The sequence below is a fragment of the Micromys minutus genome (genome assembly GCF_963924665.1).
Source record: "Micromys minutus genome assembly, chromosome: 21".
Classification (NCBI taxonomy): Eukaryota; Metazoa; Chordata; class Mammalia; order Rodentia; family Muridae; genus Micromys; species Micromys minutus.
Genome location: NC_137956.1, coordinates 4,534,659 through 4,556,133, shown reverse-complemented (window position 1 = coordinate 4,556,133; position 21,475 = coordinate 4,534,659). Strand labels below are relative to the sequence as shown.

General features: G+C 38.9%; 1 protein-coding gene across 1 annotated transcript in view; it reads left to right on the top strand.

The window, feature by feature from the left end:
- Nucleotides 1-21,475, top strand: part of MINDY2 (MINDY lysine 48 deubiquitinase 2) — a 54,480-nt gene that overhangs the window by 1,247 nt on the left and 31,758 nt on the right. The window contains exons 2-3 of the mRNA XM_080934506.1: nt 10,774-10,831; nt 20,558-20,622. Of these exons, the coding sequence (XP_080790632.1) occupies nt 10,774-10,831; nt 20,558-20,622 (123 nt within the window). The remainder of the gene's footprint in view (nt 1-10,773; nt 10,832-20,557; nt 20,623-21,475) is intronic.

The window sequence follows — 21,475 nt, the reverse complement described above, 5'->3', positions numbered from 1 at the left end:
TAGCTATATTTGCCTATATTTCTCCTTCTTATTGACATTATTACATATGCAAAACTATGGAAATTGGAAATAGTGATCTTCAGTTACTATCAATCTCATATTATTGAGCAAGTTTTAATGATTATATCTACATGTTTTCTGGAGAATGTTGTCTGTCCCGCTTGGGTGTGCATGCGTGAAGGATCAGTGACAGGAATGATACAACCTTTTTAGACAAATTCCATTTAAGGAAAAGCATTGGTCTGAGCCTACTTACCATAAATTACTTGTTTTCAAAGACAATATTTTCATCTTGTATATGATTTTTTTTCTTTTACTTTCCTTGTTTTCTTGACTCTACTCCAAAGGTTTGGCATTTTTACCAGGAAATGCATTATACATTAGAATGTTTGTTAAGGAGGCTAAAACTATTAACAACTAAAATAAGGAATGATAAATCTAAGGTCTTGCAGAATAGAAAGGGAAGGTCAGGTGTATTGAGGCCTCAGAATATAGTATCTCATATTTAAGCTTGCAGTATCTGGGTTTTGTGAGGATGCATCTCAGTACATTGTCAAACTGATAATTTCACCTATAGTTAAAATGTTCCCTAGAGGAAAAAGCTTGAATTGTGCTAACAAGTTCTGAAGAACTGAGATGGATAGTGAGGAAGAGATTCCCACTCCAAACCATGCAGCTCTATGTTGGGTATCTGGGGCTCCTGGTAGAATCATCTGGGTTCCAAGTATCTGGATTAGTTACTAATAAGTATGCATGCATGCTAATTGATTGGAGGGTTATTTTTATTAACCTCTGCTTATAGCATTCTAGGGCTTTTCTAGCCCAGAGTTCCAAACTTTTCTATATTCTTTCCACAAACCAGTTCCAAAGGTTTAAGAGCTTCATGGTCAGGTTAATCACTGCAAAGGCTCCATTCCTGAGTCCCAGTTTTCTGGCATAGTTACTTTTCTCGCTGCTATAACAAAATACCTAACAAAAGGAACTTAAGGTAAGGGTTTATTTTCGCTCACAGTTTGAGTGTACAGTCCATTAAGTCAGGAAGCTATGGCAGCGGGAACTTGAAAGCACTGGTCACAATGCATCCATAGCAGGAAGCAGAGAGCTATGGCTGCTCCGTGTGATTTCTCCTTTTTATTTAGTCCAAGCCTGCAGCCTGTGGAGTGATGCTACCCATATTCTCAGTAGGAGGAGCAGTTACTGTGGCCTGGATTACTTTGAGGACGTATGAGCCTTGAGTTGACTCTGAAAGGCAGATTCAAATGTGTGACCACATGTTTGGGTGCTGGCTTTGTAGAAGACATTTATAAGTGCAAAGACAGCACGGAGTGCATCAGCCCTCCAGTAGCTCAGTAAAGGGCAGACAAAGAGTAATTGCAGAGCAACATGAACAGTGCTAATATGCTGAGGAAGTTAAAAAGAGAAGTATGTGGTAAGGGTGTGGGGGTAACTGAGAATGGGGTCTCAGGGGAAAGCTTCAGAGATGAGAAAGGCTGATTTGGGTCTGCAGATTGAATGGGAGGGGCCTCTGAACAAAAGGGAGCATTTGAAGAAAGATCAGAGACACTTGAAACACAGTGGAGAGGGGGAAAGAAAGTGTCTTAGCAAGAAGGAAACTTGATGGGTTTGGTCAGTCTGTGAGTAAGTATCCACACTAATGAACTTGAAGATTATCTTGAAAATCTGGGGCTCTCAGTTCCTTTTTCTGCCCGTAGGCTATTTATGCCAACAAAAATCAGTCCTTATTAATGATTGATAGGGTGATGAACGAGATAAGCAATGTCAAGTAGTATACTCAAGGTGAGCCGGGGTTTCCAGAGGTCAAAGGTGTTACTTGCCTTTTGGAAGTTGGCATAGAGCTCCAGATTCTTTGATGGATGAGTGATGACTGAGGTTAAAAAGGAGAACAAAAGGGCGTCTGCTGTATACAACACACAGGAAGAAGGATTGGTCGTTTATAAGGTCTGAGAACTAGTTTCTGTGTGTGCATGTGCAGGTGTGTGTGTGAGAGTCTGTGTTCATGTGTGCGTGCGCACCTATGTGCATGCATGTGTGTTGTACACAAGCCCTCACCTATGTATGTAGGTACGGAGACCAGAAGTCAGGTGTTTTTTTGTATCACTCTCAGTGTTTCTTGTTTGAGGATTTTGGGAGACAGGGTTCTTTCAGTTAGACCAGCTGGCAGGTGAGTCCTGAATTTTCCTGTTCTACCTCTCTACCCCTCAGGGCTGAGGTCACAGAAGCATGACACTGCAGCCCAGTTTTGACATGGGTGCTGTGGAGCTAACCTCAGATGCATTGTTTCCACTCAGCCATTGGCCCAGCTCTGAGTTTCTTTATTTTTTCAAGTTGCTTTTAGTAATTAGCATGTAAGTACTAAAATAATGGGTTTCATTATGACATTTGCATACATGCAAAATAATATATTTTGATCATATTCACCTTTTCACGTGATACAAATAACATTTTTGCTTGTTTTTGAGACAGTCTCATATATTCCAGGCTGGCCTCTAGCTTACTGTAACCTGAGGATGGTTTTTTGAACTTCTGATTCTCCTGCCTCAATCTCCCAAGTACTGGAATTACAAGCATGTGCCACCTTTCCAGTTTGTGTGGTTCTAGGGTTAAGCAGGGTTTCATGTATGCTAGGCAGGCACCTGTCAACTGAGTTACATCTTCAGCCCTCATTATAGCATGTTCAAACATATTTGTAGTGTGCTTTGATCATCTTCACCTGCCTCTAAGGGCTACCTCCTCCTCGTCCTCCTCCTCCTCTTTCTCCTCCTTCTTCTCTTCACTGTGCATGAGTGCCTTGCCTGCGTGTGTATCTGTGCACTACGTGAATGACAGGGAAGCCAGAAAAGGGTACCAGAGGTCCTGGAACTGGAGTTACAGACAGATGTGAAGGACCACATGTGTGCATAGTATTTCATCTGGGTCCTCTGGACGAGTAACCAGTACTTTTAACCGCTGACTTGTCTCTCTAGACTTGAGGGTTAGTTTCTCAGCTTACAAAGAGCACTTATAAATGAACAAGAAAAAAAGCTGAGCAATATGATGACCATAGGAGGGAAAAATCAATAGCAAGAAACTTAAAAGTTGGAATGAACATTTTCTGTTTTATCACCTTGCAGTGAAGTTCCATATCTGTGATCTTTCCATAAGTGACTACTTTCTGTGGCTCTCCTTCCTTTTTGATAACATCTCTTGGAAACCCCATGTGTTTTTCACAAATACTTCATGTTCCTTTCTGACTTTGCCCCATCCTACTCCAAACCTGTAGAACTACAGTCACACTAATTTTTTTATGCTCTCTTTTCCTAAAGTAAGCACAAAACTCTTTTGAGGTTTTCCAAGTGTGTTTATTGCTTATAAAAAAGGAAAAACAGATGGCGAGCCAAAGATTTTATCTGAGCCTCTGCCTACTCTGTTTTAAATATAGATCTTGTAAAAAGAAATTTAAAACTTCACACAGTCGTGGGACCTCATTTACATAAAATGTTTGAGAGATGGTTCTGGGGCTTCCTTTCCCAGTTCCTCCCAAAAATTAGAAGGAATGTATGTCTCTGGATTTGTGAGTAAAGTAGATGAGAGCAGTATGACCCTGCCGGGGGATGCCTGATGTCAATTCTGAGTATGCCCATCTCCGCTCTGATAGTACTCTGCCAGTGGGAGAGCCTTCCTTTCCCCTTTTCTATCATGCCTGCCGAGGTCCAAGTAAAGGACATTTGACTTTTAAATACATGTGGTACCAACAAATTAGGCCTTTGAATATAGTAACTGTTTGTTTCTACCTTTGTTTTGTTTGTTTTGAAATGGATGTCGCTATTTACCTATCCTCTCTGAACTCTCGATTCCCTGAATTCTGTCTCTTGAGTGCAGCATTCAAGGCAACTTTGATATTGTCCCACTTTTTAAAATATAAGATACTTCTATTGTATCTTTTGTGTTTTTCATGCATGTATGCATGTGTACCACATGTATGCCTGGTGCTGATTAAGGCCAGATGACGGCCTCAGTGTTCTTAGAACTGGACTTACATACAGTTACATACAGAAACTCAGCTAAGTGCCCTTAACCTCCAAGACACCTCTTCAGCCACTTTACTTTCCACTTTTTAACAGCTATTTTTATTTTATGTGTATGATTGTTTTGTTTGTTTGTAGACCATGTGTGTGCCTGTGCCTTCAAAGGCCAGAAAGCATCAGATCCTCTGGGACTGGAGTTATAGACAGTTGTAAACTGTCATGTGGGTACTGGAAATCAAACTTTGGTCCTATGAAGGACCAGTGATCTAGAGCCACTAAACTATCTGTCCAGTACATTATTTTCCACTTTCAATTGGTTAAATTGTTTTTTCTTTGGTTTTGTGACAAGTCTCAGATTCACTCTGTACCCAAGGCTGACCCTGATCCTTCTCCGTCCACCTCCTGAGAGTGGGATTACAGGTGTACGCCACTATGCACTGCTTGCTTTGGATGTTTGGTTTTTATTGTGTTTAGGGATCTGAAGACATAAAAAAATTGAAAAATATTTCTTACCTTATGGTAAATTTGATGCTAGCTTGTGCTGTTGAGAGAGCCTGTCAGAAAAGACCAGATCAAACAAAACAAAACAAAACAAAAAAAAAAAAAATGTATTGAGTGCCTGTTCAACATTCTGGAGCCAAAAATGAGTGTCGCTGGCCTGGGAACACAGATTTAGGGTACCTCACATCCCATGTTCAGATGTTTAACAGTTTCATGAAATTGTTAGAGCAACAGAACAGAGAGTGTTTCAAATACACTGATGGAAATATAAGGTGGAAAGTAAGGGGCGAGGGGGTTGAAGGAACCAAGTTATTTGTCTCAGACGCTGTTTGCTGAGTTTCTTAGGTTTTAGGTTAGTGGAACTTAGTCTGCTATATTAATAAATTCCAAAGATGTTAGGTCAGACACAAAAGTGAGTTATTATGAGGACTAAAGATAGTCGAGATAAATGATAATTAGATTCTGGACCTGTAATGTAATAGCCTTTCCATAATCACTGAAGTGCTATCAAGTTAATCAGACTTTGTAGAATATTTAATATAAATGCAGCCTCTTTTGGGGAACTAAATTTAGTATGCTAAGTAAGCACTTTAACATTGACCTTTACACTCCATTTTCAGGTGTTTTACAGCAGGCTGCATGTACCCCAGGACAGTATGATTGTGCCCCAAAATAGATTAAATAACTTACTTTAAACATTCTGAAATTGTGTGTATGTGTGTTCACTTTGTGGATGGCAGTATCATGTCATAATGTGGCAGGTTGGATAGATCTGCTTGTGACAGACATTCATTTCACTGACTGAAAATATTTTATTTATTCTTTCCTCTCTTTTTCTTTTTAAGTTCATGCTGTCATAACAAGAGAGGAACTTATTCTTCTGTGAATCTCAAGTCAAATTACAAGTCAACTACTTAATGTTTGCCCATTTGTTCTTTGAATTGGTTATGTGTGTGACTTGTTTCATAGTCATCAATTAAGGTGACAAGTAAGTTGAATGGCAGTTAATAGGCGATTTCATAAACAAACTGGACAAACTCAATTTTATCTCTTCTAGTATCTCTACCTTTAAAAAGCTGTTGGAACTGGGTATCCCAACACTTAAGAAGCTGAGGCAGAAGGGCCAGCATCATCTAACAAGCCAGGTGTAGACTTGGAAACACCTGTAATTCCTGCATTGTAGAGGAACATGGACAGGAAGATCACAGGCTTACTGAGGACAGCCCAGATAAAGCTCATACAAGCTCTGGGTTCAGGCAGAGACCCTTCCTCAAAAGAGTTAAAAAGTTACAGAGGAGGGGACTCTTGATGCCCTCCTCTGGCTTCTGCTCATGTGTACACACAAACATACACACACACACACACACACACACACACACACACACACACGAAACATTGTTAGGACCTAATTTCATATATATTTAATACTTATTGATATTGTAATTAAATATTTAACAATTATCAACCAGGCGGTAGCACACACCTCTAATCCCAGCACTCTGGGAGCAGAGGCAGGTGGATCTCTGTGAATTGGAAGCCAGCCTGGTCTACAGAACTAATCCCAGGACAGCCAGGTCTACACAGAGAAACCTTGTCTTGGAAAGAAGAAGATGGAGAAGGAGGAAAGGAGGAAGAAGAAGAATTATTTAATAATTATCTATATTAACTTTTTGAGTAGCTTTTTGTGTGATGGTGTTGTATGTTTCCTTGAGACAAGGTCTAACTGTATATCAGCACCGATCTGGTACTCACTGTGTCCATCAGTCTGGCCTCACACTCCCAGTGGTCTTTCTGCTTCTGCCTCCTGAACTTTAGGACTAACAGCTTATATTAGTGCCTCCATATTTCTTAGTAATTGTTGAGACCTCTGCGTCTACTTCTATCATTTAATAGGCCTTAAAATCTTGGCCTATTACTTTTAGGACATTTTACATTCCTGTTTAAGATTCCACTAATATTTTGAACACAAAATTTTGTTTTTATTTTGGTCTATCTTGAGGTCACTTCTAATATTAATGTAGAGATAGTAATTTATATTGTATATGCTTAGAACATGGCATGGGAGACAGTCTCCTCCTGGAAAGTTCAAGGCTGTGTTCTGAAATTATGTAGACCCCTAGGATTGTAGAATATATATGCCAAATTCACATACTCTTTCGTGTCTCCATCTCATTCTTCTCCTCTCGTCTGGTGTGTGGTGAATACAGCTCAACCACTGATCTATAGCCCCAGTCTCTCTGCCTTCTTAATTTTCTAGCATTTCAGGAACTAAAAGAATGGTTTCTTTGATCTCTTTTACGTTTATTTACATATTGGGAGAGTGCACTACAGTCCATGTATGGGGATCAGAGAACAACCTGTTTCTCCCTCCATTTCTGGGTTCACAGTGATGGAATGCAAATTGTCAGGTCACTGGGCTCCCCATGACCTTTACCACGCCCCTTGAGAAAGGATAAATTATTTGTGAAATTTTCTGGAGAATTTGCCACAATAAATCTTTCTTTTTTTAAGATTTATTTATTTATTTCATATATATGAGTACACTGTAGCTGTCTCCAGACACACCAGAAGAGGGCATCAGATCCCATTACAGATGGTTGTGAGCCACCCTGTGGTTGCTGGGAATTGAACTCAGGACCTCTGGAAGAGCAGTCAGTGCTCTTAACTGCTGAGCCATCTTTCCAGCCCCCATGAATCTTTCTTAAATAAGAGAATACATAATGCTTTTAAAAGAAAACATCATTTGAGTTGTCAAGAAGGCTCAACAGGAAAAGGAGCTTGCCACTAAGACTGACAACCTGAATTCAATTCCTAGGACCCAAATGGAAGGAGAGAATAGATGCTGGCAAGCTATCTTCTGACTTCCACAAGTTCGCCATGGCACATCTGTGCCCGTACAGATACAAGCTCAAGATAAATACGTGTAAAAAAGTGTAAAAATAATAAAAATGGTAGGTGTAGTATCATACACCTTTAATCTCAGCATGCAGGAAGCTGAGGCAGGTAGAATTCTGTGAGTTTGAGACCAGTCTGGTCCACAAGGAGGACTTCAGGCTAGCTGAGGCTATTTAGTAAGGCTCTGTCTCAAATAAGTAGTAGCAGTAATAGTAGTGGTAGTAGTAGTATTAGCAGTAGTAATAGCAGCAGCAACAGCAGCAGCAGCAGCAGTAGTAATTTTTTAAAACATTGATAGCCATGAACAGCACTTTTAAATTGCTATGAAGCTGAAAGTTTCATCCTTACAGTATAAATATAGCTAAATCACTTCAAAATTAATATTGAAACAACTTGATAAATACCATATAAGAATAGCTAGAATAGTCTAAAGAAAAAAACTTGTAAGCTTTCTTATAAAGAACTATTTAGTAGGGCTGGAGAGATAGCCTAGGGGTTAAGGGTACTGGCTGCTCTCCTAGAAGGGTACTTTCACGTGTCAGCGCACAGCCATCTATAGCTCCAATTCTAGTACATCTGATGCTCTCTTCCAACCTCTATGGGCACCAGGTATACAAATGGTTCACAGACATACACATAGGCAAAACACCCATACACGTAAAATAAAATAACAAAAATTTTACACTATTTAGTAATTATTTTAGTCTTTCTGTTTCATGAGTCTCTGTTAGAAAAATTAAACAATACCACTGTAATATATGAAAAAATGTAGAGTATATTGAAATGTAGCCAAAGAATACATAACCAGTGTGAGCTAAAAAACACTCAACTTTTTCTTAGAAAAACAGCCAGTAAACTTTAGTTTTAAAATTATACATACAAAGTGGGCTGCAGAGCTGGCTCAGCACAGACAACTCTTGCAGAGGACCTCAGTTTGATTCTTTCTGCCCATGTCAGGGCTCACAAGTTGCCTATAACCACAGCTCCATTGGACCTAGCACCCTTTTCTGGGGCCTTTGTACATATAAACACATGACACATACTCATACACATAAGTAAAAAAACAAATCTTTTACATTTATTTTTAATTGTAATTATTTTAACTTTATTTTTTAGAATGTTTTATTGAGTGCACTGCAATAGATGAACTGATGAGACAATAATTAAAATACTGCCTGCAGCCAAAATTGTTTTTAGAACCCATTGTTACAGTGAATAAAGGTCATTTAGAATAATACAGTGAGCAGACCTCTGTGGCGTTTTGGTTTTCACTGAGTGATAAAATCAGAAAACAACTCCCCCCTGAGCACCAGCTGTCACATATGCTCTTAGAGGAGCTAACACTGCCAAATTTTGCAATGATCATTTTGAAAACTTATTTTATCACTAATTAAAAACATTGTATATATCATTAACACATTTGGTAGCATAAACAGAAGAACTTTTTTAACTCTTAGGGAGCTATTGGAGAAATTGATGATTTAAACTAACAACTTCTTTATGTTTCTCTATCATTGATATGGTAATTATTTGGAATTTCCACCCAGAATTCTTTGTGTATTTGATTTTGAGACAGGGTTTCTCTGTGTAGCTTTGGCAGTCCTGGAACTCGAGCTGTAGACCAGGCTGGTCTCTAACTCAGACATGCACCTGCCTCTGCCTCCCTGGGATCAAAGGTGTGCGCCACCACCACCCAGCTCCTTCCTGAATATCTTAAAGACTTTTAAAAGAGATTGTAAGTGTGGGTGTGACTGCATGTATGTATGTGCCTGGTCCCTTCGGGGTCCAAAAGGATATGTCTAATCTTCTAGAACTGGGGTTACAAATAATTGTGAGTCACTATATATATATATATATATATATATATACATACATATATATACACATACACACATACATATACATACATACATATATATACACATATATATGCTAATGCATCTCTCCAGCCTCCTGGCTATTTTTATTCTATTATGTGAATCTAACAGAGTGTGATTGTAAATGTCAGTTAAAATATGTAGTTATTGGCCATGGTATTTGTAGCTCATCTTGACAATTCATGTGAAACCTTATTTTAGGCCAGTGAGGTAGGTCAGTGAGTGGGTAAAGGCTCTTGCAACCCAATCCTAGCAACCTCCGTTTGAGCATCTCAGAAGCTTCTTACATTCTCTCTACTGGAACTCTTTACCTCAAGGAGTACCCATAGTCTTGATTTTTGTTGTTAGGTTTTGTTTTATCATTTTCTTTGTCTTGTGTCTATATAGCATAGGCTGGCCTCGAGTTGTACAGCCAAGGATGGCCTTGAACTCCTGATTCTCCTGTCCACATCTACCAATTGCTAGATTCACAAGTGTGTACCACTATGCCTAGCTTTTTTTATTTTTATTTTTGACAAGGTTCCCCTGCGTAGTCTGAGCTGATTACAGGTTTACATCTCCTTACTTTAAAAAAATAGTTTTGTTACCTACATATGTACTTCTAAATAATGTAGCTTATTTTTACCAGTTTTTAAATTTTTATTTTAAATAAAATGATACAGATGAATTCTTTAGTGTTTTGTTAGTACTTAGATACTGTATTTATTTTAACCATTCGAAATACACCCAAGGTAGATTGAAGTTATGAATATGAAACTTTGTTTCATCTTGACTTCCAGAAAACAATTCCTTAATGACTTGTTACATGCGGGTGCCTCTTCCTGATCTTTAACGGAATTGTCTACTAATCTGGGTACTGTGACAGGGTCTCATACCAATTATGTTAGATGGGAAGAGGAGTATCATGGCGCTGTATGATTTCCTTTTATAGACTTCTTAATATCTCCGTAGCAATATCACCTTATAAATATTACATCACAGTACTGACCTTGTAATACTTTTTTTGATATTTTATTTGCTTTTTAACATCCTTTAAAATTGTGTGTGTGTGCATGTGTGATGTGAGGGTTCATGTGTGTCACAGTGTGTGTGAAAGTCAGAGGGTATCTATTAGGAGCCCATTCTCTTCTTTCACCCTGAGTTTCTGGGATCAAACTCAAGACATCAAGCTCATTTGTTAAGCACTTTCAGCTGCTCTTTTGTTCACTCTCGTCTGCATTTTTGAGAAGGAATCACACGCTATAGCTCATACTGTCTTAAAACTCATGGCCATCCTACTGAGTACTGGGAGTATAGACGCGAACCGCATGTTTGGGTCACTTTGTTATATAAGCATAAATGTTAATGTATTTATATAGTAGATATCTGTGCACACACACATGCGTGTACAGATGTGTGCTCATTTTTTACTACAGGAAGAAATTCAGTCATGAAAAACATTGTTTTATAGAAATAATACTTTGTTTTTTTTTCAGGTGAAACTTCCACCAATGATGGAAATCATAACTGCGGAGCAGCTGATGGAATATTTGGGTCAGTGCAGAAGACTTAAGTGATTTTTGTATCTTTTTCAAAATTAAATGAAGTTTTCAAAGCTGTTACTTTACTGGTGCTATTAGATATTCTATTTTAAAATTATAGTTTTGAATCTACTAATTAAAAATGTTACCACTGTATTACTATTCTTAGCTGTTGAGACATTCTTCTGACTATCATTAGAATATTGAACTATAAATAAGAAGACTGGGAAAAATCCAGAAAATAGCACACTAATTAATTAATCCCAGTAAATTGCAGAATGAGAAATGATACAGAAACTTTGGCATCATATTGAAGTTGAAGAAGTTGGGTTGGATATATAGCTCAGTGTTGGAGGACTTGCCTGGCATCTGTCATCTGTGAGCTCCTGGGTATCATCAGTAAGGTGAAACACACACACACACACACACACACACACACACACACACACACACACACGTATCCTTAAGAGTAATCCTACCTGGGTGTGGTGTCACATGTCTTTAATCTTAGCACTCATGAGGCAGAGGCAGGCAGATATTTGAGTTCTAGGCCAACCTGGTTTACAGAGTTAGTTCCAGAATAGCTAAGACTACACAGAGAGACCCTGTCTCACAAAACAAACAAACAGATTTTTAAAATGAAGTAATTAGGGATGATACCACATGTCAAAGTCTACATGTATACACACACATACATGTAAACCCCAACATACACATACAAACACATATACAAAATTTGTTGGCTATATTTGATGATATGATGCTATATAATGGTATATATCAGTAATCCCAAAACTTGGTAGACTAAGGCAGAAGTAATTTATTATTTTGATTATGAGTTTGAGGCCAGCATAGTCTATAAAGCAAGACATAAAAGATAGATAGATAGATAGATAGATAGATAGATAGATAGATAGATAGATAGATAGATAGGTGGGTGAGTGGGAAGGAGGGATGGTGGATAGATAGATATTAGGTAGGTAGATAGCTGATCATTTATCTCAAGTGTTCCAGACAACCGGCTAACTAGGTGAATGAGGGTGTGTGTGTGTGTGTGTGTGTGTGTGTGTGTGAGAGAGAGAGAGAGAGAGAGAGAGAGAGAAAGAGAGAGAGAGAGACAGAGAGAGAGAGAGAGAGAGAGGGAGGGAGGGAGGAAGAGAGGGAGGGAGGGAGGGAGGGAGGGAGAATTTCATCTCAATCCAGGGGTTTCTACCCTGCATTTAACCATTCAGTTTCCAGATAAATGACACATAACCTTTATATTTATAATAAACTTTAATCAGCACTAGAGCTGGACAAATTTCTACCCTCTGTGCTATTAGAATCTACTTCTCCTTCAGTAACCCCAAGTTATAATTTGCTGTGTTCTATCTGGGCAGCTTTTAGCTCCAATTGGCTAGCCCTCGTGGCTATGTTTTTATGATTCATATATCCCATGATGGCTTTCTCCTCTCTCCACCTTCTTCCTCATAGTTTTCCTCTTTATATTTTTTTCTGGAGCAATCTATAACCCCCAGCATGGCAGAATTCCTGTGTGTCTTTGAACATTTTTTTCTTTAAAACATCTTTATCATAATCCACTAACAAAATGTTATCCATGTAATGACAAATGATGAATTGAGGAAACTGATTATGAATTATTTCCAATTACTGTTGCACAAAATATTGACATGAAGTTAGACTACTTAACATGCCCTGTGGAAGTACCTTCCAATGATATATTTTAATTGGATCACTGTTGTTCAGAGTAGGTACTGAGAAAGCAAACCTTTTCTCAGCCTGCTCATGCAAAGGTATTGTGAAAAAGCAATCTTTCAAGACAATTATTTAGGTAAAGGAAGTCCAGGCTGTAAAGGACCATTGGTTGAATTCCTCTATTAACTGCTCTTAAATCCATTATTCTTCTCTGATTTTTTTTTACAACAAACACAGGGGAATTCCTTGGGCTGGTAGACTCTTCTGTATGTTGAGCCTCTAGCTGTTCTTGTACCAGTTGTTATGGGCCACTGCTCTTGCCACATAGGTCTGTTTGGTAACCATTTTAGGGACAAGGCTGTTGGTATGTCTGCCGTGGCCCCTTTTATAAATTTGGAAGGTTCGTCCTTGTAACGTCCTATGTTTGGACAATGGTACAACTTGTGATTGCTCTCAATCACCTGTATCAATAAGGGGAAGTTTAAGAGAAGAAATTGGAAGTGGGGCTTTTAGAATACACACACACACACATACACACATATCACATGCATGTACACACTTATATGTCATATCTATTAACTCATGTTTACTGACTAGGGACCTCATAGTTACAGGTGAATTACTCTAAATACTTAAAGTATCTAATACTTTAAACAGCCAAGATGATGCTAAGGAGAGCTAAGGAGAGCACAAAGAGGGCAGGGAAATAGTCGGAGATGGAATCAGAGTCACTGGATTCAGATTAGGAAGAGCCCACATCGGCCGATGTGAAGACTGACAAATTTGCTGTGGATGAGCTGTGACTTCAGTGAGGACACTGGACACAGCACTGACATGATGTGAACTCCACAAAAATGCTGTAGCTGCTATAACACAGATAGCATATGGCCATATTTGAATGCTTTTCTTAAAAGAACAAAAAACTACAGTCCCAGGAACTAGAGGGATGGCTCAGTGGTTAAGAGCACTGTTGCTGTTCCAGGAAACTGAGTTTATTTCCCAAACTCATGTCAGTGAGCTCATAACCGTCTGTAACTCCAGAGGATACAACACCCTCTCCTGCTTCCATGGGTATCTATATACATGGCAAACACTCACACTAACTCATACATTGAATATAAATAAAAGTTAAAATGACTCTTTTAAAAATATATAAGATGTGCATCGTGATGCATGCTTTAATCCTAGCACTCTGGAGGCAGAGGTAGTTGGGTCTCTGAGTTCAAGGCCAGCTTAGTCTACAGAATGAGTTCCAGGACAGCTGTGGAACAGAGCTATGGGGAAAAGAAAGAAAAGAGTGGAGAAGGGAGAGAAGGATAGAGGGAGAGAAAGAGAGAGATAACGAACGGACTTAGGAAGAACATCTTCAGATGTTCATACATCACTGAAAAACAGTCTACAGAGGCAAGACTTCACAGCTGTGTGGGTTTAGCAGCCAACTCTGGATGGATGATGGACAGATGCATTTACTGTAAAACTAGGACAGACCATATAGTCCCACAATGCTGCAAAAAATGCTGCACATCTGAGTGTAACAGGCTACAAAATGTGGCATTTTATCAAGGAAAGGTGGGTAGGGTGGGGGAGGACTTAACCTCACCAATTCTGCCATAAGCCTAGTGAACTCCAAATAAAGATGGAAATATTTTCTATCCGAACAACCCACAACAGCTGTAACTCCAGCTAAACCCAGTGATTGCTAGCATTGGTCCTTTCTTCTGCCTCATGTGTTCTTAGGCTTGTTCTGTCCATTATGTCTGAGTTCTTGGTTGTTTTAGCCATGCTCCTAAGCTCCTGGGCTCAGTGATCCTCCTGCCTTGGCCCACCATATCCTGGCAAGCTAGGTATCAGCACTAGGCAGCATGACAGTGCTGCAGAGTCCTTCTACTTGTCCTTTTCTTCTTTTATCAGCAAACACATTTACTGAGCAGCTGACCCATGAGCTGTGTAAGCAAGTAGTGAGACCGTGTGGGGAGATGAGATAGCAGAAAAATAGGATAAAAGTTAGTGGCTGGCTCCATCCTAGTTCTTCTGCCCCGTCCTCCATTCTCCCACTTCTCTTGCATTACCACCTGCCAACAAGTTCTACCCCCTTACTTCCTGCCCCAGCTATCGGCTGTCAGGTCTTTATTATAACCAGTCATCAGTAACATCTGGTCCATCTCTTTGTGTGCCTAACACAGAGAGAGCTGCCTGATCTTCATCTTTGGGGCAGATGAGGAAGGACAAGCATCTACAAATTGAAAGTATAAGACAAAAAGTATAGTATAGGATAATATAGCATAGTATAGAATAGAATAGAACAGGACAGGACAGGACAGTACAGTATAGTATAGAATAGAATAGAACAGGACAGGACACAACAGGATAGAATAGTATAGAATAGGACAGGACAGTACAGTATAGAATAGAATAGTATAGATTAATAAAAACAGAATGGTAGCATTTTGGCTGTTTTAAAAAATTATCATATGAATATGAACTATAAAAATAGATGAGTATTAAGATATTTTAATTTTGGCCACAGTTACTATCTATCTTTGCTTATGTGGTTGGTTGGTTGGTTGGTTGATTGGTTGTCAAGACAGGTTTCTCATCGTATCTCAGCTGTCCTGGAACTCACTCTGTGTACTGGTTTGGCTCCAAACTCGGAGATCTGCCTGCCTCTACCTGCCAACTGCTGAGACTAAAGGCATGTGACACCTCCACATGATGCCACTTTATTCATTTAAAAGGTTTTATTATGTATTATTATTATGTGTATGAAAGTTCTGCTTGCTGCATGTACATATTTAGGCACCATGTACATGTCTGGCACAGGCAGAAGTCAGAAGAAGGCAACAGACCCTCTGGAACTGGAGTTACAGATGGTTATGATCCACCATGTGGGTGCTGGTGTCCTGGGTCCTCTGAGAGAGCAGCCAGTGCTCCTAACCTCCAAACCACCTCTCCAGCCACAACTATGTTTCTTTTCCCAGCTCATTTGGGAAACATTATCTACCACAGATTCTGTCCTTGACATAATGTACATATTGGGGGTTTGTTTCTTGATTTTTCATGTTGTTGTTGTTGCTTCTTAGTAACATGTTCTGAGTAAGGACTTCCTTTGAAAGTCTTTGTGCACTGATATTTCAGAGGCTGAGAGTTCTTATTCTTCTACCCTCCAGGTTAGCCTATGTACCAGTATACTTTTCTGAAAGCATCCGTTCCATCCTTCATCTAACTTAAAAACTCACGGGGCTGATATAATTCAGGAGCAAGCCATTGTCTAGCAAGTGTGAAGTACTAGATCTTACCCTCAACATTAGAAAAAGTAAATAAGCATCCATATAGATACGTGTGTGTGTGTGTGTGTGTGTGTGTGTGTGTGTGTGTGTGTGACCTTTTATAGGCAACCACACATATTACTTGGGTTTTTTTATATATATAATCTTGTTAGTTACCAGTCATATTACCTACTAAAACAAACCTGACATATTTATCTTTTAAAGCAACCCATTTTAGAAGAGCACTCTGAGCTGTTTCACAGAGGCCTGGTACCTGCTCTAGAGGCACTCTGTTGCCCAGCTGCAGAGCCTCCTCTTGCCTGTCTGAGCACCTGCTCAGCTCTCTATTTAGGTCCCAGTGTCTATGTACCTTTGGCACCTTCTTCAGGCCTCTGTATGCACCCATGCTTACATGCACATATGCAGGTATAAGATAACATTTGTGTCTGTGTGTGTGTTATCTGTCTTTCCAAGTTCTACCCAGTTCTGAATCCACTTTAGACAGCTCCTTGCAAGGGCCATTTATAAGCCTGGCAGGTTTCAGTGTCTGTTTTCAAAACCACCTCAGATATTTAGATACTTTATTCTTGATTTAGTCTTTGGGGAAAATAGACAGTTTTCTATTTTAAGAATAAGAAATATGATTTATGTACAACAGAATTATTTGTTTTTAAAGAATAACATCTTTGTCCTAGTATTTATTTTAACCCATGACAAAAATGTATTTGGCTTTCATCAAATATGCTGAGAGTACTGCAGAAATGTTCAGTCAGTAAAGAACCTGAAAAGCAAGTGTAAGGACACCAGTTTGATCACCAAGAACCCATGTGACAAAGCTGGGCATGGTAATAGCACTTGACTTGCAGTTCTGGGGAAATCAAATCAGGAAGCTTCCTGGGGCTCGGTGGCCAGCTATCATAGCCTACTAGATACAAGCTGGGTCCTAGTGAGGAACCCTGTCTCAGAACTCAAAGTAGAGGGCTCACAGGATCAACAGGAGAGACTGACCTCTGGCCACACACACACACACACACACACACACACACACACACACACACAAGAAACACCCTGGACAGAGTGGTACATGATGTAATCCCTGTACTGCAGAAGTAGACAGGAGCCCATGTTCACGACTAGCCTGGGTTACATAATAAGAACCTGTCTCAAAACAAGCAAAACAGGCTGGAGAGCTGGCTCAGTGGTTAAGAGCATCTACTGCTTTTCCAAATGACTTTCGTTCAGGTTCTAACATCCATGTCAGGTAGCTTACATCCCTGTAATCCCAGACCTGACACTGTCTTTTGGCCTCTGATCACTTGTCTGTATACACAAATAACATATAAAAATTGTATTTTCAGTGCTCATGTGTGTGTGTGTGTACGTGCATGTATGTGTGCAGTGTGTATAGAGGCCAGAAGAAGGCATAGGATGTCCTGTGGCTGGGTTACAGGCAGTCATGACCTGTCTGACATGAGTGCTAGGAACCAAACTCAGGTCCTCTTGAAGAATAATGTCTGCTCATAACTGCTGAGCTATATTCCCAGTTGTCTCACATAGAATTTTAAAAATGTAATAAATTTCTAAAAACTGAAGGGCAAATAAGAGTCTAGCATACTCCATGTCCTAGAGCTGAGCGTCATCTCCCTTCAGGCTCCATGGAGAGCTGTGGGAAACAAGTACCTTTTTATGCAGAGAATGTTTGAAAGTAAGTAGGGCACAAAGGTGAGATAATATATGCAAAAGTATACTCTTAAGAGATCGTTTATTTACATGTCTAAAAATGGAAGGTGCTCTTAGAAGCTCAACTTCTTCTTTGTAAAAAGATTTGACTTTAAGGTATGTAGGTTTAATTCAGTGTTAAGAGCATACCTTAATGCTCAGCAACACTTGGGGTTTGATCTCTAGTGCATATACACACAAGATTCTTATATTACAAATTCTTCCTAAACTCTCTGGGTCCAGCATCGTATGCCTAGAACACTTTATCTTGTGCTATATAATAAATCACCCTAGCGTTTGATGGTACCAAATTATAATCCTTTGTTATTTCACAGCATCTTTGGGTCAGAAGTCCAGGTGGCAGCCTCGTTCAAGGGCTTAGGAGGCTGCAGACATGGTACCCACCAGCACTGCCACTTCAGGTGAAAATGCAGCTATGGAGAATAGGTGGCTGTTCACACACTCAGTTGATGGCAAGACTCACTTTTTCATAGTTGTGGCACTAAAGCTATTGTTACAGGATGACTTTTGTCTGGAAGCCTCCTGCCATAGGAGCTGCTCCATTAGGAGCTTCACAACATGGAACACGTCTTTAGAGTAGAGAGTACAACAGTGTTTTGTATTCTAACACAGAAGTGACACCTCATTACCCTGTCATACTTTGTCTGTTAGAGGTAAATCAGCCAGGTATGGTAGAACCCACCTATAATCCCAGCACTGGAGACACTGAGACATGGTTTCAAGGATAGCCTGGGCTACAAATATGACTCTGACTCAAGAACACAGGGAAAAAAGAAACCAAGATGAGTCAGTAAATTCATTCTATGTTCAAGGATATATTTTTAAAAGCATAAATATCAAGAGTCTTGTCATCGGTCCCCAAGCTTTTGTCTCTGTAAGAACATCATTTAATTCTGTCTCATATAATGTTGTACATCCTGTGCCAACTAATATGATAGCTAAGAAAGCAAATGCAATCTTTCATCAAAATAAACATGGAACACAGTGAACCACAGGATGCAAGCAGACCACTCACCTTCATTATCTGAATAGGTGCCATATAGAGTTGATAGTTCTTGTATAAGCAAAATAAAGTCATTGCTGGTATAACTTCAACGTCTTAAAATAATAGATTGATGCCTATAGAAATTCTTTTGTTTCCAAGATTGCAAAAGTCTCAGAAAGCAGGTCTCAACCTGTGGGTCACATATCAGATAGTTGTATGATGATTCATAACAGTAGAAAAATTATACTTAGGAAATAGCAACAAAATACTTTTATGATTGGGGGTCATCACAACTATGTTACAGGTTCGCAGTGTTAGGAAGGTTGAGAACCACTAGCTTAAGAGAATATTTGGTATAATTTCTATACATTTATTTCAAAGTAAAAGGTACAGGTTATAACAGTAGTTTTATAATTCCATACTGTTTCTATCATACATAATTCTTTACTGTTTCTACCAAAATAAATTCCATTTAAATGGAAAGATTTAAACATTTAAAAGGGGAACATAGTGGATAAATATGTGTAAATATTTGTAAACTCTAAAGAGCTAAAAATCTTTCAGAATCTGCACAGCTATTTCCATTCAGGGAAAAATATAGCAAACAAACACAACAACAAACTAACATAAAGTGTAAAAATGAAAAGAGGCTATGGAAAAAATCTTTACTGCATATATCACAGAAATTGTGCTAATCCCTCTAATTTTGAAAGAGGTTTTAGGGTCATCAAGATGGCTTAGTGAGCAAAGGTACCTGCTATCAAGCCTGACTACCTGACGTCAGTCCCCAGGTCCTACATGATCGGAAAAAAGATCTCAGTCCCACGCCTTGCTTTCTGACCTCCACATGTGTACACACGCACACACACTAAAAAAAATAAATAAATAAAATAGAAACACAATTAAAATGTAAAAAATTCTATAATTCAATAAAATAATAGTAATTATACAGATAATTTAAAGAAAAAGATATATGCATTTAATACTTTTACAGGCAATTCATAGAATGTAGTTCTAAGGTATAGCACATGCTTAGCATGTTCTGGTCCCTGATTCAATACACAAGAACATCAAAATCTTTATATAAAAATAATATATAAGTCAAGTATAGCATTGCATGTCTTTATTCCTAGCTATTTGGAGGAAGAAGCAGGTGGCTGTCTCTATGAATTCCAGGCCACTCACAACTTCATAGTGAAACCCTGTCTAAAGAGATAGACAGAAACAAAGAGAGCAATAGCGACTGTTCCAGAGGACCCAGTTCAGTTGCATCCACCAGGAAACAGCTCACAACTGTCTATAATTCCACACACTCTGGCCTCTGAGGTACATATATGATGCACAGACATGCATGCAGCAAAAATCCCATACACAGAAATAAAAACTTAAAAGTATGTGTACATGTATGTGCATGTGTGTGTGTGCATGTGTGTGAGTAAGCGTGTGTGTGGAGAGAGAGAGAGAGATCAGAAAGATACTACATAACAAAATGTCCTCCGCATTTTTTAAGTTTTTAAAAATATATTGAAAAGCTTTACATGCATTAAAAAATGATAGTACTTTTAGTTTGTGAAATCATTGAAAAAGTAGGTAAATTATTTATAGCAATTGAAGTTGGTGATTTCTTTGGGATCGCTATGGGTTGTAGAAAGATGTTCAAATATATTGCAAATGTAAAATAAAAGAATATTCAAGTTGAGACTTATGGCATAGACCTCCAAGTCTAGATATTCAGGAGGCTAAGGCAGGAGGATCTCTAGTTCAAGGCCAGCCTGGGCAACTTGATGAGACTTTATCTTAAAGACTAGAGGAAAAGGAGCTGGAGAGATGGCTCAGTGGTTAAGAACACTGAATGATATTCAGAGGTCAGAGGTCAGAGGTGAATTCCCAGCAACCACATGATGGCTCACAACCATCTGTAATGGGATCTGATGCCCTCTTCTGGTGTGTCTGAAGACAGCTACAGTGTACTTATATACTTTTTAAGTTTATAATTTAAATCTTTTATAAGCAGAATAAATATTTTTAAAGGCAATTCATAATTTTTTTGCAGGTGATTACATGCTTGAGGCAAAGCCAAAAGAAATCTCAGAAATTCAACGTGTGAATTATGAACAGGTAATAAATATGACTTTTATGTGATTTTATATTATGGTGTCTATGATTTGGAACCTTTTGTTTCAGGGTTAGAGAATAAAGTGTGTTAGGCTCTGCAGCCTCTTCAGTTTCAAATCTGCTGCCTAGTCTTTCTTTTCTTTCTTTTCTAAAACTACCCTTTAAAAATGTAAAAATGGTTTTCAGCTCAGAGCCATATTTGGTTCAAAAGCTATAATTTTTGGATTCCTGTTTTCTATGCATGTATGTGCTAGTGACTTATTGATACCATCTTATAAGCCTGTACAGGATCTCTTGGCATTTTCCTGAAATATTTACTCTCAAGTGGATTTGTCATTGGTTTGTCCCTGTATCATTTAAAAGATCATCTTCCAGGGCTGAGAGTTGAATTCAGTACCTTGTACATGCCGAGGAAACACTCTGCCAGTCCTCAAGTTATGCTTAGGATAAAGTTGAGTAAATGTTGCCTGAGCTGTCAGGACACATTCCGTAATCATTTCAACAGGCCCGCAGTGTTTGGTACATCCTTTTGAGATCCTGCTCTATAGTAAAGATACAGTGTGAAAGGCACATTCCCAAAGCTGACAGTAAACAAGCAACCCTCCTTTTCTTCAGTATTCTTTGTATTTCTTAATAGAAAGAAAAAGAAATTTAACTTTTTTGTTTGGTTAATTTTTGACTTTTGGGACAGGGTTTTCTCTGTATAGGCCTGGCTGTCCTGGAACTCACTCTGTAGACCAGGTTGCCTCAAACTCATAGACCCGCCTGCCTCTGCCTCCTGGGTACTGGAATTAAACGTTAACTTCTTTTTGTGGAAGGAAGGGTCATCACTTCTATTGTGGAGGAATGAACATCA